The sequence below is a fragment of the Leucopleurus acutus genome, assembly GCF_964270905.1.
Source record: "Leucopleurus acutus genome assembly, chromosome: 16".
NCBI classification, from domain to species: Eukaryota; Metazoa; Chordata; class Mammalia; order Artiodactyla; family Delphinidae; genus Leucopleurus; species Leucopleurus acutus.
In genome coordinates this window covers 39,934,975-39,951,912 of record NC_139158.1, presented here as the reverse complement: position 1 = coordinate 39,951,912, position 16,938 = coordinate 39,934,975, and the positions used below count along the sequence as shown (strand labels likewise).

The following is a 16,938-nucleotide window of genomic DNA, read 5'->3' as shown; positions in this document are numbered from 1 at the left end:
AGGATACAAAATTAATGCACAGAAATCTCTCACATTCCTATACAATAACATTGAAAAATTTGAGAGAGAAATTAAGGAAACACTCCCACTTACCATTGCAACAAAAAGAATAAAATACCTAGAGATAAACCTACCTAAGGAGAAAGGCCTATATGCAGAAAACTATAAGACACTGATAAAAGAAATCAAAGACAATACAAACAGATGGAGAGATATACCATGTTCTTGGATTGGAAGAATCAACGCTGTGAAAATGACTATACGGCCCAAAGCAATCTACAGATTCAATGCAATCCCTATCAAACTACCAATGGTATTTTTCACAGAACTAGAACAAAAAAATTTTACAATTTGTATGGAAATACAAAAGACCCCAAATGGCCAAAGCAATCTTGAGAAAGAAAAACAGAGCTGGAGGAATCAGCCTCCCTGACTTCAGACTATACTACAAAGCTACAGTAATCAAGACAGCATGGTACTGGCACAAAAACAGAAATATAGATCAATGGAACAAGACAGAAAGCCCAAAGATACACCCACGCACCTATGGTCATCTTATCTTTGATAAAGGAGGCAAAAACATACAATGGCGAAAAGACAGCCTCTTCAGTAAATGGTGCTGGGAAAACTGGACAGCTACATGTAAAAGAATGAAATTAGAACACTTCCTAACACCATACACAAAAATAAACTCAAAATGAATTAAAGACCGAAATGTATGGCCAGACAGTAAAAAACTCTTAGAAGGGGACTTCCCTGGTGGCACAGTTGTTAAGAATCTGCCTGCCAATGCAGGAGACACGGGTTCGAGCCCTGATCAGGCAAGATCCCACATGCCATGGAGCAACTAAGCCCGTGTGCCACAACTACTGAGCCTGCGCTCTACAGCCCGCGAGCCACAACTACTGAAACCCACACACCCTAGAGCCCATGCTCAACGAGAAGCCACTGAAATGAGAAGCCCGTGCCCTGCAATGAAGCGTAGCCCCCTCTCACTGCAACCAGAGAAAGCCCACATGCAGTAACAAAGACCCAACACAGCCAAAAATAAATAAATAAATTAATTAAAAAAAAAACTCTTAGAGGAAAACATAGGAAGAACACTCTTTGACATAAATCACAGCAAGATCCTTTTTGACCCACCTCCTAGAGAAATAGAAATAAAAACAAACAAATGGGACCTAACGAAACTTAAAAGCTTTTGCACAGCAAAGGAAACCATAAACAAGACCAAAAGACAACCCTCAGAATGGGAGAAAATATTTGCAAACGAAGCAACTGACAAAGGATTAACCTCCAAAATATACAAGCAGCTCATGCAAGTCAATATCAAAAAAACAAACAACCCAATCCAAAAATAGGCAGAAGATCTAAACAGACATTTCTCCAAAGAAGATATAGATTGCCAACAAACACATGAAAGGATGCTCAACATCACAAATCATTAGAGAAATGCAAATCAAAACTACAATGAGGTATCACCTCACACCAGTCAGAATGGCCATCACCAAAAAATCTACAAACAATAAATGCTGGAGAGGGTGTGGAGGAAATGGAACCCTCTTGCACTGTTGGTGGGAATGTAAATTGATACAACCACTACAGAGAACAGTATGGAAGTTCCTTAAAAAACTAAAAGTAGAACTACTATTTGACCCAGCAATCCTACTACTGGGCATATACCCTGAGAAAACCATAATTCAAAAAGAGTCATGTACCACAATGTTCACTGCAGCACTATTTACAGTAGCCAGGATATGGAAGCAACCTAAATGTCCACTGACAGATAAATGGATAAAGAAGATGTGGCACATATATACAATGGTTACTCAGCCATAAGAAGAAATGAAACTGAGTTATTTGTAGTGAGGTAGACGGACCTAGAGTCTGTCATACAGAGTGAAGTAAGTCAGAAAGAGAAAAACAAATACGGTATGCTAACACATATATATGGAATCCAAAAAAAAAAAAAGGTTCTGATGAACCTAGAGGCAGGACAGGAATAAAGACGCAGACGTAGAGAATGGACTTGAGGACACGGGGAGTGGGAACGGGAAGCTGGGATGAAGTGAGAGAGTAGCACTGACATATATACACTCTCAAATGTAAAATAGATAGCTAGCAGGAAGCAGCTGCATAGCACAGGGAGATCAGCTCAGTGCTTTGTGACCACCTAGAGGGGTGGGAGGGAGACGCAAGAGGGAGGGGATATGGGGATATATGTATACATATAGCTGATTCACTTTGTTATAGAGCTGAAACTTACATAACATTGTAAAGCAATAATACTCCAATAAAGATGTGAAAAAAAAAGATGTGATACACACACATACACAATTGGATATTATTCAGCTATAAAAAAGAATGAAATCTTGCCACCTGTGACAACATGTATGGACCTAGAGGGTATTATGCTAAGGGTATTATGTGAAATAAGTCAGAGAAAGACAAATACTGTATGATTTCAGTTATGTGGAAGCCGAAAAAAGAAACAAATGAAGAAACGTAACAGAACAGCAACAGTCACAGATACAGAGAACAAACAGGTGCTTGCAAGAGGGGAGGAGAGTGGGGAGAGGGTAGAAATAGGTGAGGGAAATTAAGAAGTACAAACTTCCAGTTGCAAAATAAATAAGTCACAGGTATAAAATGTATAATGTAGGAAAAACAGTCAATAATTATGTAGTATCTTTGTATGGTAACGTATGGTAACTAGACGTACCATGGTGATCATTTTGAAACATATGGAAATACTGAATCACTGTGTTGTGTAACAGAAACAAATGTAGGTTGTAGATCAATTATACTTCAAAAACAAACTCATAGAAAAAGACATCAGATTTTCCAGAGGTGGGGGGATAAACGTCCCATTATAAGATAAATAAGTACTAGGGATGTACTGTACAACGTGATAAATATAATTAACACTGCTGAATGTTATACAGGAAAGCTGTCGAGAGTAAATCCTAAGAGGTCTTATCACAGGAAAAAAATTTTTTTCTATTTATTTAATTTTATATCTATATGAGATGATGGATGTTCATTAAACTTTGTGGTCATCATTTCATGATGTATGTAAGTCAAATCATTATGCTGTACACCTTAAACTCATACAAGTGCTGTATGTCAATTACATATCAATACACCTGGATGAAAACAATATATAGATGGTATCATATGATAAAAAAAAGAAAGAGTGTTTCAGATTGCCTTTACAGGTCATGGGATCTAGCTACAAGTCAATAGCATTGCTTTATTTTTAGTGCACTTATTTTTACAGTTTCATTCTATTTATATAAGTGATATAGGTTTTCCACTTACCATGGTGGTGTGAAGTTTCTTTTTTTTCAGTGACTTGATTTAAATAAGTAAACGATAATTCAAGTGATACACTAATATGGCCAAAACCCACTAGTTTAATGGTTAAATTACAAGAAGCTGGAGAGTAATTAATGTCTTTCAGTAGAAGTATTGAAAAGAAAAAGAGCCTCAGCTGATGCCTCTCAGAACACGCTCTAGAAATGAACAAATGAAACTGAACACCTGCTGCTAAAATACGCCAACTTCCTTAAAACAGGCAATTTAAATCCAACTTCTTCCAGAAGACAATCCACCAGGCAGAACAGCACTGAAAGATCATGAAAACGTTCCAAGATCTAATTTTATCAGTTTTTTTCCCTTCCTTGTCCCTTATAAATGGGGTGTATTAAGTTCCATAAATAGAGCTAAATCATTAAACTAAGACAACATTTCCTTTCAAGAAAAAGAACCAGTTATGCTGTCAATTCTTTTCTTAGTTCTATTTTTCAATTCTATTTTTCCCTCACAGCAGCCTGCAGAAGGTCACCCCTCCATGATTCCTCAGCAACTTTGGCAGAGCTGTGACTTTTCAGCACCCGAGAAAACGGGCTGCAAGGAGTTCCGAGTGAGGACAAGCACAAACTCCCTGCTCTGACCTTTATCGTGTCCACACCGACCCAATTATGCAAGATTTATGAATCTCACACAGGACTTCAGAAGGCAACTAACAATCAGAATTTCAAACACTACTTCCCTAGTGGTCCAGTGGTTAAAACTCCATGCTCCCAATGCAGGGGGCCCGGGTTCAATCCCTGGTCAGAGAACTAGATCCCACATACCACAACTAAGAGCCCGCATGCCGCAACTAAGATCCAGCACAGCCAAATAAATAAATACTTTTTTTTTTTTTTAAAGAAAGAATCTCAAACAATCTGCCAATGCAACTGCAAACTTGCTAACCTCTAACAGCAATAAAAATCTTGCTAGATGCACATGGACCCTTAGTTAAAACATCTGGTGTGTATGTCTGTGCCCCGGCACCCCTAAGTCTGATGAACCAAGGAGGGGTCACAGAAAAGCACTCAGCAGCAAATTCAAAGCATCATGATGAAAAGAGTATCAAAGGAATAAACCATATGCGTGTTAATGTGCCCAGACTTGGCCAAGCACTGTGAATACCAAACAGTATACAATGATTTCTACCTCCCAGAGTTAATAAACACAAATACTAATAATCAACCAAGAGCAACTTAAATGAGTGCAGTCAATAACTGCCATCATTTCTCGTCTTCTGACCTCCTACAAGGCACTGATTTTAAAGGACATAATATTCCTCTATCCTCAAATTAGTCACCTATCCAACTATTAAACTGCCTCATTTAATCAAAGTCTCTATTTTTTTAACATTCTAAGAATCTGTTCAACTGTCTTCCTGCTCAGTAGAAACCAACAGTTTCCTCCGAAAGTAGGATAGGAAGTATGGAAACCTACCCTTGTCATTATGTAAACTTCTACTTCGATTTTTAAAGTAACAACATTTTCTGTATTAAAAAATTCTCAGTAACTGCCACAAGTAATTACTCTAATTCTCTAAAGGCCAGCATTAGGCTGTCTCAAATCTCATATACTTTATTCTTTACATCTTCATTCAAGTATAAGATTTTTAAAAAATCACATTACCTATTCCCAAGCAAAAAAGTCCAATGTTTCTCAATGAAAGCGCAGATGTCTTCTTTCCACCGGAAATAGCCCTGACGCCCACTACCTTCCAGGGACAAGTTGTACATCGCCAGCATGACCACCTGAAACAGAAGCAGAATAGGCTGGGAGAAAAGCACAGACAGGGATGGTAAACTTCAGGGGGGAACGTGTGTTGTTTTATACTCTGAGTATGAATAGAGGGGGGAAAGGAAGGATAATATCTTGGAATATTCTCAGGATAGAATTCTACTTCCTTTTTTGCTTTCCATAGATGAGCATCACTGTTCCCCTTAATCACGTGCACTTGTTCCTCCCATGTTACATGTGCAAGGCTGCTGTGTGGCTGAACTGGTGAAGAGTAACTACTTCCCTAAGTAGCCCCCATCCCAGTCCCCCTCCACCACTCAAAGGCAGCGCTGAACACTGTGTTAACCAATGGCATCAGGAGGCCACAGGGCCTGCTCCAGCTGGCATTTCTGACGGACAGTGCTGACCTTTACTAAATATTCCAAGCATCACCCCTGCACACATACTTTTCTAAGCTCTTTAGAGGGCAGAAACAATAGACTCTCAGAATTTCAGAGCTGAAGTTAACGTGAGGTACCATCCACTCTGGGTTTAGCCTTTCTCAGCTGTGGAAACTGTTCCTGAGATGAAATCAGAATAGACAAGGGGCAGGGACCTGAAAGGCCTGGCTGCCTGGCCCATCCTCAGAGAGGAGGACACCCCCAGCTCCACATCTAATCCAACTTTGTATTTAACAGATAATGAATTCACAGCCCCAAATGGGAAAGTACTTTGCAGAAATATGAATAACAGTCTCACTGTAAAAGACTTCACTAAAAGAGAAAAGAGCAAAGAAGGAAGTAAAAATCATTTTAAATCCACCATCAAGAAATAATCCTTCTTAACATTTTCAGTGATTATCCTATTAGACATTTCTCTTCGCATCTAAACGCAATTTTGTAATCATAAATGGACAAGAAACTACACATGCTATTCAAAACCATGTTTTCAACCTAATAAAAGTAATGATTAATTTTGGGCCAGCGCAATTGAAAAGGGGGCAGAACCTACGAAGAGAATCCTTCCATAACTCTTCTTTCCATGAGGAGTAGCCCAAGGCTGTACAGGGTCTAACAGACTGCAGTTCACGTTCCCCGACATCGATGTTCACAGCCCCAAATCCCGATGGCCCAACAGGGAGACCTACAACCACACCCTCAAAGGGGCCTGGTGATTCTGATGCTCCTACCAAGTCTCAACTTCCCCCATCCTTAAACTTGTAAAATTTGCAGACAGTCTGCCAATTAACCCCATGAACAGACTTTTCAAATCATTCCACTCATTTTTGCATCAGGTCTGCATCAGCCAACAAACCTCTCCCTTTAAAGTTACTGTTCAAAGGGAGTCGTTGTTTAATAGACACAGGATTTCACTTTGGGGAGATGAGCACTTTCTGGAGATGATGGTGGTGATGGTTGCAAAACAATGTGAATGTGCTTAATGCCACTGAACTGTATGCTTAAAGACGGTGGAAAGGGTAAGCTTTGTTATGTATATATACATTTTTATAAATTTATTAATTTCTTTTTGGCTGCGTTGTGTCTTTGTTGCTGTGCACAGGCTTCCTCTAGTTGCCACAAGTGGGAGCTACTCTTCGCTGAGGTGCGTGGGCTTCTCATTGTGGTGGCTTCTCTTGCTGAAGAGCACGGGCTCTAGGCGTGCGGGCTTCAGTAGTTGTAGCACATGGGCTCAGTAGTAGTGGCTCGCAGGCTCTAGAGCGCAGGCTCAGTAGTTGTGATAGGCTTAGCTGCTCCGCAGCATGTGGGATCTTCCCAGACCAGGGCTCAAACCCATGTCCCCTGCATTAGCAGGCGGATTCTTAACCACTGCACCACCAGGGAAGCCCTGTTACATATATTTTACTACAATTTAAGAACGCTTTTGCTCAAGAAATACCTTAAGAAAAGGATGGAATGAGCTCTTCTGCCCACTCAGACTCCTAGAGTAACTTGGAAACGTGTATTCACTGTTAATCTCTGTGGTACAGACACAAGTGTGTTATTTCATTTCCAGTACTTTTTTTTTGGAAACATTTCATGACTTTAGAAAGTTAAAATTCACATACTTACTTGCAAATAACTTTTCCTATTATCACCATATTTACTGAGCAAACTAAAAATCCAATCATGAAGGACATGGTTTTCCCCCTTCTGGAATTTGTAATCTTAAAGAACGAATCCCAGTTGCGTTTCTGCTCTTACACCACCAGCCCAAGCTCATAGTAACAGGCTGGCCCTGGGAACCAGCACAGCTCCAAGGCCTTGCTCAGGCTGGCACAGCCCAGCGGGCACCTCCCAAGTATCTGCTGAAGAGCATGTAGAAAGATAATGAGCGTGTCCAGGACAAGAACGTAAAACTACCCTACTTGATAGCTTCCCTACTTTTCAGACTGTTGTTCAGACATCACCGAGGAGGAGGACACAGAAAGTGTGTGGAAGGGGCCTTTTAGTCACCCCATTACTGTTGGCATTTTATAATATAAACAAGCATTTCTACTTCTTATTTTGATAAATCAACAAAGTTTAAGATTTAAAACAAAGAAAACCCACATTCCAATTGGAATATGACATCAATAGAGTCTATTCCAGACCAACGGATCCTCTTTTAGCTCTTGCGTGAGAGAGACAGAGGGAGAGGGGGAGGGAGAGAGAGGGAGAGGGAGGGAGAGACAGAGAGAGAGAGAGGGAGAGAGAGAGAGAAAGAGAGAGAGGGAGAGAGGGAGAGACAGGGAGAAAGGGAGGGGGAGAGAGAGAGAAAGGAAAAGAGATGCAACTAGAAACAATGGGCAGTAGTTTTCCAAGAACCAGGTATGTCGGGTCCCAGTTTTCACTTCATTATCCCAGGGTATTTATTATCCATATGTCTTTTGGAAGTGAAAAAATAATTTTCAAGAAATGTTAGTCTGATTAAATAAGCAAATTGAGGGCTTCCCTGGTGGCGCAGTGGTTGAGAGTCCACCTGCCAATGCAGGGGACACGGGTTCGTGCCCTGGTCCGGGAAGATCCCACATGCCGCGGAGCGGCTGGGCCTGTGAGCCATGGCCGCTGAGCCTGCGCGTCCGGAGCCTGTGCTCCGCAACGGGAGAGGCCACAGCAGGGAAAGGCTCGCGTACCGCCAAGAAAAAAAAAAAAAAAAAAGCAAATTGAGCCAATACTGCCAATATATTGAGCAATATAATCAAAAGCCACTTTTTCTTTTAAAAAGAATCTCCACAGAAAACTCATAGTCTTGAAAGTAACAAATTACATACATCTGCTCTTCTTCCATTTTACAATTTTATGAGAAGTTACCTGCAGGCCAAATGCAAATCTGCCTACGTGTGCACACATGCAGAATAATCTACTAATATTAATCTGACCTTGCCTAGACACAGTATCCCATGCACACTTTTGAAAAAATCCCAGTTAGAATACTCATGAGACTGTATCCTCAATACAAACTTCCATTCATTTTCTACTTACATATTTTCAGGCAAGTCCAAAAAGGCTCCCTAAGATCACCACTGACAGATTTCAACAGATGTCCTAATAAAGCACTGATAATTAACACGATAGCCTCTGGCTGCGAACACAGCTACAATTTACAAGGAACACCCTAAGTGCCTTGGAGGGTACAACCTAAAATCTTTCTCATTACCCTGTTTATTTCCTTCACAGCAAAAAGTGCTAGGGGTAATTAACTTGTTTATTTGTCTGCCTATCATCTAAAATAAATGTCTACTGCCTGGGGCTAGGGTCTTGGCTGTCTCACTCACCACGAAGAAACAGCTAGAAGGATCAGCTGGTCTCGTCGAGATTCTACTCTCCAGGCCTAGAACAGTGCCTGGTTCGTCATGTGCACTCAATATTTGTCGAATGAATAAACATAAAAACTGAGTGAGTGATGTCTAATACATTTTTAGAACTTAAAGACTGCATATAACATTGGTGCCTTGTTATAAACATATTAATATAAAAACAAAACCCAAAAAATTAATACAACCTGGAGATCAGTTAAAAGATACTGTTCGGGCTATAGTTGGCTGGGATTACAGTGACCATCTTTACTTTTTTTTTTAATTTAAGTACAGTTGCTCTACAATATACAACTAGTTGCTAGTTTCAGGTGTGCAGCATGTTGATTCAGCATCTTTATATTTTTTAGAATGGTTTTATTTTTCTAAAAATAGCTGCTAAAAAAAATGTGAACCTCTTCGATTAAAATCAGAGTTTGGTATTATGTATAAATGAAACCGTGGGTGGGATTTTCAGAATCTCAAACCCAATTCACTAAGTTGGCAGTATTTTTACTAAGAACTCCTTTCTCCACACATTCAGTATGATTTTCATTGTGAAATAAAGTGACCCTCAAAACAACTCAGAAGCTCATATGTAGGTTCCTCATTCCCTACTTATTCCAATAAATTTCGCGGGGGGGGGCGGGCGGGGACCAACCCCATGAATTCTAGAGAAAGAGCTTTAACTCACTTGCTGCCATGTCAGCTTCAGCCGCTCATACTGCTCCTTGCCATCTTCAGAGCAATCAGAACAAGTAAACCTAAAAAAATTATCGCCCTTAAGGTAACTGAGCTGTTCCCTCAGCTGACCTAGGAGGAAAACAAAAAGGCACATCACAGGTGGATCTAGAACAGAGGTAACCCAAAGTTTTCATCAATCTACCAGCCATTTCCCAAATTTCCCAGGCTGTGTTTTTCCTTTTCTTTCAGCCAGCCTGTGAGGGCAGGATGGGGATGGAGAAGGGAGTAGAGAAGGTTTTTATTCTTCTAACATCAAGTGCATGCCCACGAAGATCGCTCTGTGGTCCCCGGACTTTCAGAAGAGACACTGTTAAGGCAGGTAGGATTGTTCTCACTGGCTGTTCCAACTGTTAACATTCCCGACCCCTACAGGAGGTCTCCTCACACATTCTTCCAAGGAAACATCTGAGCTCCCACTGTGCCACTGGGCTAGGAACCAGGAACACAACACCTGAGACAGACGCGGTGCTGGCTCTCAGAGGCTTACTGATGTGGTGAGGGCTACAGAGGAGAGAGTAGGTAATCACAGCAGCACAGAGGCTCTCCACCTGGACTGTGCATCAGAACCACCCAGGAAGTTTTGTGTTTTAAATATGCCCAGGTCAGGGGCTTCCCTGGTGGCGCAGTGGTTGAGAGTCCGCCTGCCGATGCAGGGGACAAGGGTTCGTGCCCCGGTCCGGGAGGATCCCATATGCCGCGGAGTGGCTGGGCCCGTGATTCATGGCCGCTGAGCCTGCGCATCAGGAGCCTGTGCTCCGCAACGAGAGAGGCCACAACAGTGAGAGGCCTGCGTACCACAATAAAACATTTTTAAAAATTAAAAAAAATATATATATATGCCCAGGTCTATCGCCCGCAAAATAAATCAACCTCTGGAAACAGAGCATTTTCTGAAGTTCCCCAGCTGATGCTGATGCTCTGGGAGACATGGAAACCCTGGAGAGGGATGTGATGGGTGCTGTGGGGCAACGTGAGAGCACATAAAAGAGGTGCCCACCCACATGAGGAAGACAGCAGCGCTAGAAAAAGTGGGGTGGACGGAGGGCCTGAATGATGGCTAGAATTGGCACGTGAAGAGGTGTTTGTGTGTGGGGCGGGGAGTATAGAGGCTGTAGAGACACGTGTTCCACAGAGGAAATTTAAATGCACAAAGTCCTAGGGATAAGAAAGAACTGCTTGGGCTTCCCTCGTGATGCAGCGGTTAAGAATCCGCCTGTCAACGCAGGGGACACGGGTTCGAGCACTGGTCTGGGAAGATTCCACATGTCGTGGAGCAACTAAGCCCGTGCGCCACAACTACTGATCCTGCGCTCTAGAGCCCATGCTCCGCAACAAGAGAAGCCACCACAATGAGAAGCTCTCGCACTGCAATGAAGAGTAGACCCCACTCACCACAACTAGAGAAAACCAGCGTGCAGCAACAAAGACCCAACGCAGCCAAAAATAAATAAATAAAATAAATTTATAAAAAAAAGAACGAACTGCTTGTGGAGAAGGAAAAGCTCACCCTAACTGCAAAGCTCTGTTTCCATGTGGGGATAGGAGGGCACGAAGGAGAAAGGCTGGAGCAGTTAGCAGGGGCCCCAGGAGGCAGAGCATTTACAGCACAGGCTGTGAGGATGGGGGAAAGCCACCCAGGCTTTCAGGCAGAACCCTGAATCTATAAGCAGAGACAGCTGGAAAGCAAAAACTAGTTAACTTATAATAAATTTTAGGTTTGCTTTCTGTGAAAATGGTGTTAATTTATTAATAATAACTATGAATCCATCTTAAAAACACCTCCACATACCAGAAAATGACCCAGTTCACAACAATATATATACATATACGTAAATTTCTCTGACCTAGTTACAAATTCTATTACACAGAGTATTCCTCTAGTACATAGTTCTTTACTACTCTCCACGTAATGGAAACATCCTGTTTTGGTTAAGAGGCCTGATGACTGGCAAAGCACCTTATTGCGTGTATATACGGCCAGCAGATCAAGGAGGCCAGCAAGGAGAAAACACGAATGGCCCTAGAAAAAGGCATAATACATATTTAATCTCCTAATTCCGACCTTATATCAACATACTATAGCAGCTGTTTTCCATGTAAGTTAGACACTACCAGAGTTATGTTTATGAGTCTGAAGTTTAGCTCTACCCTGGGCCTAGAATTTGGCCCCAAAACCACAATAATGTGACCCTGATAGAAAAATGTGGCTAATTCTTTAAGTAACACAGAATTTCCAATTTTCTAATTTTTATTTGGGTTACAAGTGAGAATGTTAATTTAACAACGTGATAGAGGTTGGCAGTAATATATATTAGTACAAATGTGTTTATGTTTTATATAAATTTGCAGTTAATCAACTACACTAATAATAAATATAGGAGTTATCTTTCTATTTGGGTCTCTTTCACATTCATGTTTCTCTCACAGGTTAGAAAAACAAACCTTCCTGCAGGAATTGACAAAGAAAAGGAAAGGAGAAGCGCTTACTGGCTGGGATCCACTTCTGGCACTTGTCGCAGAAGTAGGACAGCTGCTCCTCCATCCACGACACGTCCCCTTCATCACTGTTTAGGGAGTCCCCGCTCTGGTCGTGAGACAAGTCCACAGACGCCTGGTCCTCTGACTCGACGATCAGCAGAGTCTCCCCCTCCACCTCCCCCTCCTCCAGCCCCTCCGAGGTGGACGTTCTTGTGGCTTCATCGTCGTGCCGACTGATCAAACTGCTCAGATGGATGTTACTCTCCATCCCTCCCGGCTTGCAGGTTCAGTGCTCTTGGGAACAATCCCAGTTTCTGGACACTAAGCTTGAAGGGGCTCCTTGCTGACCACACAAACACACTCTCAGAAGAGCATCTGCCTGACTCTACTCAGACACAAGGGGCACTTAAAGCAATTATTTAGAATATACGATCCATCGTCCTTTTTCTGATCAAGTTTAAAAGGACGGTGACCACAAAAAGGCTGAAGATCGCACTAAGCTGTTCTCCATCAACACTCACACACACTTAACGCTGTCTGTTCCATCAATATCTCACACGCATTTCAAGTCACGTTTTTTGAGATCCTTTTGCCAACACCATCTTCTCTCTTTCTGCTTCAAGTTGCTCAGTCAGAAGAATCTGTTCTCCCAAAAGACGAATATTTTCTTTTTTCCGATTTTGCCTCTCAATGTCTCTGATCACTCCGTCACGAAGCCTCTAAAAATGTTAAGAAACAGATTTTAGTGAAACTCAGAACAGGTGGTTCCCTTCCTTGTGTCATTCAAGTCCTAAAATCAGTGTTACCAAAATACACTTAAAACTCTTAGATTCCAAGTACTCAATTTCTATTTTAACTTTCTGTGTAGATGTAAATGTAATAAACCATCAAATTAACTTGGTAGCGTGATAGTATTATTACAGACCTCTTATCATACTTTAAGAAATTTTGCATCATTTAATATAAAAATGGGAAATAACAATTAAAAAAGAAAAACTGCCACTATGCTGAATTTTAAAAGTTTAGTTAATATATGGTGCTTTAAAAACTTGATGAGGGACTTCCCTGGGGGTCCAGTGGTTAGGACTCCGCACTTCCACTTCAAGGGGCATGGACACTATCCCTGGTCAAGGAACTAATAAGATCCTGCAAGCAACAGCTCAGCCAAAAAAAAGAAAAAACAAGTTGATGAGAGTTACTTGAGTAACTGTGAACTACATTCCTGTTAGCAATTGTCCTAATTGAATAATAAACACCCAAGAAAGAAAATTACTAAAATTTGAACAAACTGTAAGGATGCAAGAAAGTAAAGAACTCGGCTTCTTCTATTATGTACAGAGAAAAGGTAAAAATTACAATTACATAATGGGGAGAGAAGGGGAAAAAGAACGCTACCAGCAGAGGAAAACATAACGGCCCATTGATGGTCGTTACTTTGATAAACACTAAAGACATGTAGAAAATTCCAGAATATGGACCTGGCATCTAAGATGAGACTTTCTAAAGCATCAATCCAGTCATTACTAATAACTTACACTTTACAGGTCATAAAATACTCTAATAACTTAACAGTGGCCTTGTGAGGCAGAATAATGGGGGCAGGGCCTGGGTAGGGTTTTTTAAATTACTATTATGTCTATTTTAACAACTCACCAAGTACCTACTTGCTGGTCCTCCTCCAGGCCTAGGGCTCCAGTCCCCATTACAGGGGAAGCTGGGTAATTTAAGAGTCCTGGGACTGATAACACAACTGAAAACCAACTGTCCTGAACCCTGTACCCCTGGCAAGATCTCCATGCAGAATCGGAGGCTCTCATTCCACTCCTCCCTCCCCAGCTCATCCTCTCCTGTGCTTCTTCCATCAGGACACACCTACACACGCCACCCAAGCCCCAAAGCCCACACCGTCCACGCCTGCTCTGAAGTCCTCCCCTCCTTTCTCAGGGACTTTAGCACTCGGCTTGGGATCTTGCTCTCCATCCAGCATTCGCTAGTTTCCTCCAGGTTTCAAAGTCTGTGCCGACTGCCTGGAACATCCCTCCTGCAACTTCCACTTGACTACCTTACTAATAAGCACCAAGACCTCTTCACCATCACAATTCTAACACCCAGAACGCGGCTCCTCCTGTAGTACTCACTGCTGGTTTTGTTGGGCTCCTGTGATGATCAAGGCTGATGTATGTAAAGTGCTTAGAACAGCGCCTGGTATGTGGCAATCAGTCAGGAAACAATGGGGGACAACAGTCATCGTTTTAATTCTTGCTTCCTTGAACCTTCCAACACACCCACTGTGTCAAACATTTGTACTCCTCTTTCCCGCTGCTAGAAAGTAACTCCACAATGAATAATTGGACATAAAACACACACAGGTTATTCCGGTCAATCTCAACCTCTAACTTTCAAATACATAAACCTTACACTTGTCCCATTCTGACAGTGGTTCTCAACCCTGGCTGCATGTTAGAATCCCTGGGTCGCTTTTAAAGCTTACCTAAGTGGGATCCGCATCCCCAAGAGATTCTGATTCAATAGGTCAGGAGCAGGGCCCAGGCTGCTACCTGGTAAAAACTTCCAGGAACAGTCGCACGTGTAGCTGGAGGTCAGAACCAAGCTTTCACCCAGCCGTACTCCATACTCGGAAAATCCCTGCTCGCTGACCTCAGAGCTACATCTGACATAGCATCTTCTACCCTATCTCAAATTTTCTCCAGCCACCAGCTTTTCCTTCTTAGAGAAGAAAATCTCCCGCTTCTGTTCCAAAAGCTAACCCCTTAGAACGACTACATTAATCCCAATCTCTAATCTCTTCCGCGCCCTGTCACCATTAATCATTTCATTCCCTCCCCTAAAATCTTGTATCATCACAGGCTTCCTCTCCTCTGACTTCCAGAGTGTGAACACGGGACAAAGGCCTCACCTGCTACATCTCTGCACCCCGAGCACCCGGCGCGGTCCCACGCAGACAAGCCTGTTTACAGTGACTTACCCAGCGGCCTGCGTCCACCCCGGGCCAACCGGGCTCCACCGCACCCCCCCACACACACCCCGGCTGCCCCCGCTCGCGCTCGGCCTTCGCCCCCGGAGCAGCTGCGCGTATTCATCTCTGTTTCCCGACGCGCCCGGGGCGGAGCGTGGCGCACGGGGGCCCGGCAGTAACGTCAGCCGATGGGAAAAGGAAGAAAATAAGACTGAGAGACACAGCAAGACTGACAGGCCCCTGAGCAGTCAAGTCAAGGATGTTTCCCCACATAAAACCACCGGAAAGAGAAAAATTGGAGGCCGCTATCTCTATCGTCCCCAGAACCTAGTTTCCATAGCAATCTGTTCCTTAAGAAGGAAAAACTCACCCCCCATACAAGTATATCTCCCAATTCCCGAAAGCGAGAGGCGGGGGGAAGCCTCACCAGCGCTTCGACACCCGCGGGGCGGGGCCGGCCCAGAGCACCGGGGACCACCGCCCCCACTTCCCCGATGCCCCAGGGAGCGGTCTCCCCGCCTCGGAGGAGGCGGGAGGGGAGAAAGGAAAGGCGAGGAGGAAGCGGCGCCACGCGGAGCCGGACCCGAGGCCCCAGGCCTCCGCCGCCGCGCGGGCCCGAAGGCGCGGGCACGTGACACCTACCTGCTGGTCCTGCCGCTGCTTCATATGCACGCCCGCCACGGTGGCCGCCGTCAGCACCACCGAGAGGCCCAGCACCACCTTCGAGCTCCCCGACATTCCAGCGCCGGCCGCCGCGGCCTCCGCTCCCCGTGCCCCAGGCCCAGGGCCGCCGCCGAGCGCGCGCCGTTGCCGGGGCGGGCCAGGCTCGACCCCTCGAGCGTGGAGCCCCAGCTGCCGCCAGGCGCGAGCAGTCGAGAGCCGAGCGCCGAGCAACGCCCAGGTTCCGCGGAAGGCGCGGCTTCCGGTAGGGCCTAGGAATCGCAGGCATCCCCTCCCTGCCCTGCGGGCGGGCGGGTAATAACACTTCCAAGAGCTCCGGCCCAGAGCTGGCCCCAGCACCACCCAAGGCGGGGTTCCAGGCCTGAGCCCTCTCAGTTCATCACCCGCCCCCAGCGGCGGGAGAGTCCGGGGGGCGGGATGCCGGACCCGGTACCTTGCGGACCCTTGACCGCGCGCGTCCCTTTGGAGCGCGGGGCTGCCTCGCTCAATGCCAGCCTCACCAAACGCAGCCCTCGTTGCCCCTTCGGCGGGGAGATGCCAGGAGATGGAGTTTTTCTCGTTAGATGCTGTAGACACGGTCACCTGCTTTCACCTTGACGCTGTGGGGTGGCGGGTCAGGTCTGGTTTTTCTTGACATCAAAAAGTCTTCTGGCTACAGAGCAAGCTCTCTGGGCAGCGGCACATCTTCGCCTGCTGGCACGAAAGGCGCTGTCCCCTTGTCGCCCAGGTAATCCTTGTGGCATCCCTTCTACACCTAGTTCCCGCACTCAGATGCCCGAAATGATCGAGCGAAGCAGAGCGTCGAGAACCGCCGCAGAAGGTACTGTGCAAGGTGCACACAGAGGTTGGGCTTTCCAGTGAAAAGGTATTATCATCAAGTCATTCTTTCCCACTAGAATTCCCAAAGGACAGACTTCCTCCTAGGCAAGCAACTGTGGACGCTGTTGATTTGGGCTGAGTCTCCGTTAGCCTCACCCCAGGGCTTCTTCGACATTGATCTCTGTAGTGCCTTGCTGTTCCATCGTCTGTTGTGAGAGCGTCAATGGCTTGAGATGAGTGTTGCTCTCAAGAAATGTAATAAGGGCTTCCCTGGTGGCGCAGTGGTTAAGAATCCGCCTGCCAATACAGAGGACATGAGTTCGTGCCCTGGCCCGGGAAGATCCCACATGCTGCAGAGCAGCTAAGCGCGTGTGCCACAGCTACTGAGCCTGAGCTCTAG

The 16,938-nt window shown here is 44.5% G+C and overlaps 2 protein-coding genes across 5 annotated transcripts in view; both read right to left on the bottom strand.

Moving 5' to 3' along the window:
• The window catches only part of KAT14 (lysine acetyltransferase 14), a 40,784-nt gene extending 28,446 nt beyond the window's left edge, over nucleotides 1-12,338 (bottom strand). For both annotated transcript variants that reach the window (XM_082857718.1, XM_082857719.1), the window contains exons 1-3: nucleotides 12,071-12,338; nucleotides 9,534-9,652; nucleotides 4,981-5,102 (exon numbers count right to left, since the gene is read on the bottom strand). In XM_082857718.1, the coding sequence (XP_082713844.1) occupies nucleotides 4,981-5,102; nucleotides 9,534-9,652; nucleotides 12,071-12,329 (500 nt within the window). In that variant the 5' untranslated portion in view covers nucleotides 12,330-12,338. The remainder of the gene's footprint in view (nucleotides 1-4,980; nucleotides 5,103-9,533; nucleotides 9,653-12,070) is intronic.
• Nucleotides 12,339-12,629: 291 nt separating this feature from the next.
• Nucleotides 12,630-15,819, bottom strand: PET117 (PET117 cytochrome c oxidase chaperone). Of its 3 annotated transcripts, XR_014326822.1 has the most exons (4): nucleotides 15,681-15,798; nucleotides 14,979-15,042; nucleotides 14,200-14,383; nucleotides 12,674-12,780 (listed from the first exon to the last, which is right to left on the bottom strand). XR_014326822.1 is itself a non-coding variant. In XM_082857720.1 (2 exons), the coding sequence occupies exons 1-2, from the start codon at nucleotides 15,774-15,776 to the stop codon at nucleotides 12,631-12,633; spliced, it is 246 nt and encodes an 81-aa protein (XP_082713846.1). In that variant the 5' UTR covers nucleotides 15,777-15,819; the 3' UTR covers nucleotide 12,630. The 3 variants fall into 3 exon arrangements, 1 of the variants encoding a protein (XP_082713846.1); XR_014326823.1 differs by lacking the exon at nucleotides 14,979-15,042 and having other exon boundaries at nucleotides 15,681-15,796; XM_082857720.1 differs by lacking the exons at nucleotides 14,200-14,383; nucleotides 14,979-15,042 and having other exon boundaries at nucleotides 12,630-12,780; nucleotides 15,681-15,819.
• Between the last annotated feature and the right edge of the window lie 1,119 nt (nucleotides 15,820-16,938).